This window comes from Lactuca serriola, chromosome 4 (assembly GCF_051521515.1).
Source record: "Lactuca serriola cultivar US96UC23 chromosome 4, Lser_US96UC23_V15, whole genome shotgun sequence".
Classification (NCBI taxonomy): Eukaryota; Viridiplantae; Streptophyta; class Magnoliopsida; order Asterales; family Asteraceae; genus Lactuca; species Lactuca serriola.
In genome coordinates this window covers 47,650,126-47,655,549 of record NC_136411.1, presented here as the reverse complement: position 1 = coordinate 47,655,549, position 5,424 = coordinate 47,650,126, and the positions used below count along the sequence as shown (strand labels likewise).

The 5,424-nt window shown below is 32.3% G+C and overlaps 1 protein-coding gene across 2 annotated transcripts; it reads left to right on the top strand.

Moving 5' to 3' along the window:
- Positions 1 to 268: 268 nt before the first annotated feature.
- LOC145100104 (serine carboxypeptidase-like 2) lies at positions 269 to 4,540 on the top strand. 2 transcript variants are annotated; one of them, XM_079037501.1, is made up of 14 exons: positions 269 to 430; positions 726 to 871; positions 2,035 to 2,111; positions 2,227 to 2,349; positions 2,419 to 2,521; positions 2,618 to 2,655; positions 2,752 to 2,853; positions 2,970 to 3,056; positions 3,141 to 3,215; positions 3,361 to 3,432; positions 3,588 to 3,736; positions 3,929 to 4,042; positions 4,141 to 4,195; positions 4,311 to 4,540. In XM_079037501.1, exons 1-14 carry the CDS (start codon positions 285 to 287, stop codon positions 4,404 to 4,406), a joined length of 1,383 nt encoding a protein of 460 aa, XP_078893627.1. In that variant the 5' UTR covers positions 269 to 284; the 3' UTR covers positions 4,407 to 4,540. The 2 variants fall into 2 exon arrangements, with proteins under 2 accessions (XP_078893627.1, XP_078893628.1); XM_079037502.1 differs by lacking the exon at positions 4,141 to 4,195.
- Positions 4,541 to 5,424: the final 884 nt, after the last annotated feature.

Below are 5,424 nucleotides of genomic sequence, written 5' to 3'. Positions count from 1 at the left end.
CCACTTAGTCAGTTACCATTGGCGGGATGTTGTTCACATGTAAGGTGGGGTTGCCACCTCATCTTAAACACACCATTACAAGACCACTTTTTGTAGCCTTAACAGATGAATTCAAACCGGTGATGCAGAAGGACAATCTATGCAAATTTAGGAAACCACATGGACCATTCTCATCTACAAAAAACATTAAGTACGAATCTTCAAAAAATTAAGAAACCACAAGGATCATTGTTGTAAATCTGTTCACATATATATAATCATAGAGGCGTTGAATTGAAGGTGTGATGGAGCCAAGAAGCAAAATGCGAATCTCTTTCATCATCATACTGTTGATACTGCAATCGCACATGGTAGCCTTCTCACATTCGAAGTCAATCGTGGAAAACCTCCCTGGCTTTTCTGGCAATCTTCCATTTACGCTCGAAACAGGGTACGTATATATGCATCTATCTACCTACATCTTTGCTCTTCAAACTTCACCCTCTTCAATCAAAATCTTCTTAAAACAGCCAGTTGTTGGTCTTTTACGAAAAAAATCTCAGATATGATTTTTCAAAATTCAAACGACAGAAGAGATTTCGTATTACATTGCATGTTTTTTCTCCATATAGGAATTATGACGAGTTTATATAACGCTAAATGAACTATACAGCATAAGTTTCCCCTTCGATATGGTTTTTGGGGATTTAGAATGTAGTTAATCGGATTGAATTTGTGTTTTAAAGTTATGTTGGAGTTGGAAAAGACGAAGAAGTGCAATTGTTTTACTATTTTGTGGAGTCTCAAAGAAATCCAAAGAAAGATCCGTTGCTTCTTTATCTCACCGGTGGCCCTGGAACTTCCGGCATAGTTCCATTCCTCTATCAAATCGGTGCGTTTATTATTCGTTTATAGTTACTTTTATTAGTTAGATCCAAATAGTTTTTCTTTTTTATTTTCAACGAGCCAAAAAGTTGGATCTAATTAATAGTTTAGTTTCTGCTATTATATAGCATGCACTAGTTATTTTCAAAAAGCTATAAATAAGTCAACTCAACTCGATGCAACATATATTTTATATTGGCCACATGTAATGAGATTTATTGATAATCCATAAAAAGATCTTCGTGGGAAGGTTTTTAACTCATAGCCTACAAAAAAAGAGTCAGTGAAATATGATTGTTTATGTCACTATCTTTTTTATCTTTTATTTTTATTATTATAAAAAGAAAAGATAATAATAATAATAATAATAATAATAATAATAATAATAATAATAATAATAATAATAATAATAATAAGATACTATAATACGATTTTTTTATACAATTCAAGTAATGTATATAAATAATTTAGGACAAACTGTTATAAACAGTAGATGTGTAAGAACAATATGTGTCAGAACAATCTAATATTTACAACAAATTGTAACCGGACCATGGGTTCCGAATTAGCTTTTTATAAGTTGTCAAACTTTTATGTTACCAAATATATTGCATTATTTTGTTCTCTTTTAGAGCTTCCTTGCATCTTTTGTATAAAAATAAATGTTATTGCATAAATCGGGAATAAAACAAAACCTTGTTGCATAAATATGGAATTAGCCCTACCAAATAAACCAGATTGCATGTAATATGATCGTGCTCAACCATGCATGTGAAACTTACTCAACCTTCTTTTTTAACACTAATTTAGCAATATAAAGACCATATATTGAAGTAAAGCACAAATTGTAAGTTGAAAAACTGAAAATTAAAACCAAATTTCTCGGCAAGTTGATGTTACTTTTTGAGATATTTCAAGAAAATTCTTATATTTTTGATTTTTTGATGATGAGTTACAAATGGAACCAAAATCTTTTAAAATTGTTGTTACAAACTACTATTTCGTAAAATTAAATATTAACTTCTGTCAACTTAATTTCTCTTCATTTGCGTGGATCAAATCCAAAGTTTCGTTCAGAACATAACAACATTGCAATGTGAATATATTCAATTTATCATTTTCTCATTTGCGATCATATAAAACATTATATTCGATGAACTTTTATTGTAGGTCCACTTAAATTCAAATATGCGAATTCAAGGAGAACTAAAGTAAATTTGGAAGTGAACCCATATTCATGGACAAAGGTTAATTTATATATATATATATATATATATATATATATATATATATCATCCATTTCTCTAATTAATTAATTATATATCATGTAACAATCTAAAGTATATATTTTGTATTATATAGACAGCTAATGTCATATTCATAGATCTACCCGTTGGCACCGGATTTTCATATGCCAAGACATGGGAATCATCAAGGAGTAATGATTCCCTTGTGGCTACTCATGCGTATGATTTTACAAGAAAGGTATGTCATTTTTATAGTATACTACTAGAATATTATGTTTTCAATTCTGAATTGATGTTCATCTTGCAGTGGCTCATAGACCATCCTAAGTTTCTCACTAATCCATTGTATATTACGGGGATTTCATATATGGGAATAATCATTCCAAATGTCGTTTCAAAAATATACAATGGTAAAAAAAATGTAGTTTTAGTTAAAAGGACAACATGAGGATCGATCATCCTTTGAAAAAAAATGAGAGCATGACGTTCTTTTTACCATTTTGTAGGCAATGAACGAAAGGTTAAACCAAAATTGAACATCAAGGTAACTTAATATATCCCACCTAAACTCATATAAATAAACATTTTTATTTTTGTTCTATTTCTTTTGGATTCATATTTCATGCACTTTGGGGTGTAGGGTTTCTTGATTGTGAACCCGCTAACAGATAAGTTCATAGATTTTAATTCAAGAATTGAATTTGCATATCGGGCTGCATTAATAGAAGATGAAATTTACGAGGTACCATGAGTCATTAATTAATTAATTACATATAGAAACGAAATAAGATTTGTTACTTTAAGGTTAATTATATATATTATATAATCCTAAACTTTCATAATTTTGATTTTTGTCAGCCAGCAAAAGAAAATTGCGAAGGTAAATATGTATATGTTGATCCAAACAACACATTATGTTTGAATAGTCTTCGGCCCATAAATGAGGTGAGTACATTAACGAATTCTCATTGTCTTTTTTGTTACATATAATATTCATTCCTTATATATCCTAAATGCTCTCGATTGCAGTGTCTAGCTCGAATTAACGTAAATCACATCTTAGAGCCACTTTGCGATACACAAGATCCAAAATCGATTTGTCGAGTAATTAAATCCTAAGAACTCTCTAAATGTCTTACATTACCACTACAGCAAATATAATGGAATAATACCCATGTTTTCTTCACAATTAGTTAATGAACACGTGTATATATCCTAATTAAATATCATATTTTGTCTTTATATATAGGAATCCATTTATTTTTATTCTAATACTTGGGCAAACACAAAAGCCGTCCGACAAGCTCTCCACATTCGTGAGGTACGCACGTTAATATTAATCTTATTTAGCAGTTGATATATATAGCCCAACAAAATAGAATCTGTCCTTTGTTACAAAGTATTGTTTTCAAGAGAATTAATTAAATATGTACCACAATTTTTCATTATAGCTAAGGACCTTTGTTTAATGTACAGCGTACAGTAGATAATTGGCAGTTCACTAACACAAGCATTCGTGCTTTATATGGGAAAAACGACACTATAATTTACTCCTACAACATCTTCAACAGTTTGGCCTACCATAAAAAGCTTATTACCAAAAATTGCCATGCTTTAATCATCAAGTAATCTCTCTCTCTCTCTCTCTCTCTCTCTCTCTCTCTCTCTCTCTCTCTCTCTCTCTCTCTCTCTCAAACTTGTATCCAATTTATGCTCGAGGTTTTGAATATATTAATTATAAATATACGAAAAATGTAGATAATTATTTGGATTATTTTCTGCCACTGTATTTGAAATGGTATTGAATTGATTTGCAGTGGTGATCATGACATGACGTTTCCATATATGGGCACGAAGCAGTGGATCAATAGTCTTAATCTTACAACTGTAAACACATGGAAGCCATGGTTCGTTAGTAGTCAAGTTGCTGGGTAAGATTATTGTATTTATAAAACGAAATAACAAATGCCATTCAATTCACCTTAGTTTTGGTAATCGAACGCTGCCCATATTCTTGTTATATATATAGGTATCAGAAAACATACTCAAAAGCCAAATATTCTTTGAGATATGCGACTATTAAGGTGAAAACTTGTAACTTATCTACATATGTGCATAGGGATTATAATGGTGATAGTGTGCATAAAAGTTGTAGGGATTATATATATGATGGTGATTAATTGCGATTGATTTTTGCAGGGTGCGGGTCATTCGGTGGCATTGTACAAGCCTGAAGAAGCTTGGGTCATTGTAGAGGCATGGCTTGCTTCTCATACTAACTCTACAAAATCTTAACACCCTTTAACAAAGTTCTTTTTATTAGGAAAGGTTATTTATTTCACTACATATGTACACTGTTTGACATTTGATGCAACACATTGGAATGACTATACGTTATAACGGTAATACATTTATTTTTAAATGTGTCATTATTTGTGGGATAATGCTAAGACAACACTTAAACTTTGACTGCATTTTCTAAAGGGAAAATGAGTAATCCAACCAAATGTGTAAGGTTTGAATATAATAACCACATTTAATTTGTTTTTAAAAAATAGCCGCAACTCTGAAATTAGCATTCCGAGCTAAGTGATAATTTCCCATGAATTGGAATTGAATTACTCGATGCGTTTAGATACAGGCTACTACAATGGGCCAATACAAAATACAAAATGGGCCAATACATATAAGCTAACTAACAATGGGCTAGAACTAATGATACAAAAAATAGAGTTTGCTAATGTTCCCCCGCACGGGAGGAGAGTTTCGTATGTTTAATCGGCATACTAAGCGGAAGACGGAACAAGAAAGACTCGAACAAAGCCTCGAGCAACCAAATCACGTACAAAATAAATGTCAATCTCAATGTGCTTTGTACGTTGGTGCTGAACTGTGTTCAAAGACATGTAGACTGAGCTAATATTATCACAATAGACGATTGTGGCTTTGGTAGTCTGACACCGAAGCTCACGTAGTATGTTACCAACCCAACATCTTTCTGCAACAATGTTAGCAACACCACGATACTCTGCCTCAGCACTAGACTAAGAAACAACTCCATGCCGTTTCGTGAATCATGATATGAGATTATCTCCAAGAAAAGCATAGTAGCCAGAGGTTAAACGACGGGATACGTGACTACGGCCCCTATCCGCATCATAATATGCACATAAGTCTGATGTTGGTGACACGTGAAGTTGTAGTCTGTGATCAAGCGTCCCATGAATGTGGCGCAAGATGCGCTTAATGGTGTGTAGACGAGGCTCTTATGGATCATACATAAAAAAACAAATATGTTGCACCACGAAGGCAA

Coding starts and splice junctions, on each gene's coding strand:
- LOC145100104 (XM_079037501.1), top strand. CDS start 285: ATGGAGCCAAGAAGCAAAATGCGAATCTCTTTCATCATCATACTGTTG. Junction 2,522..2,617: donor CGTTTCAAAAATATACAATG/GTAAAAAAAATG, acceptor ACCATTTTGTAG/GCAATGAACGAAAGGTTAAA. Junction 3,737..3,928: donor TGCCATGCTTTAATCATCAA/GTAATCTCTCTC, acceptor ATTGATTTGCAG/TGGTGATCATGACATGACGT.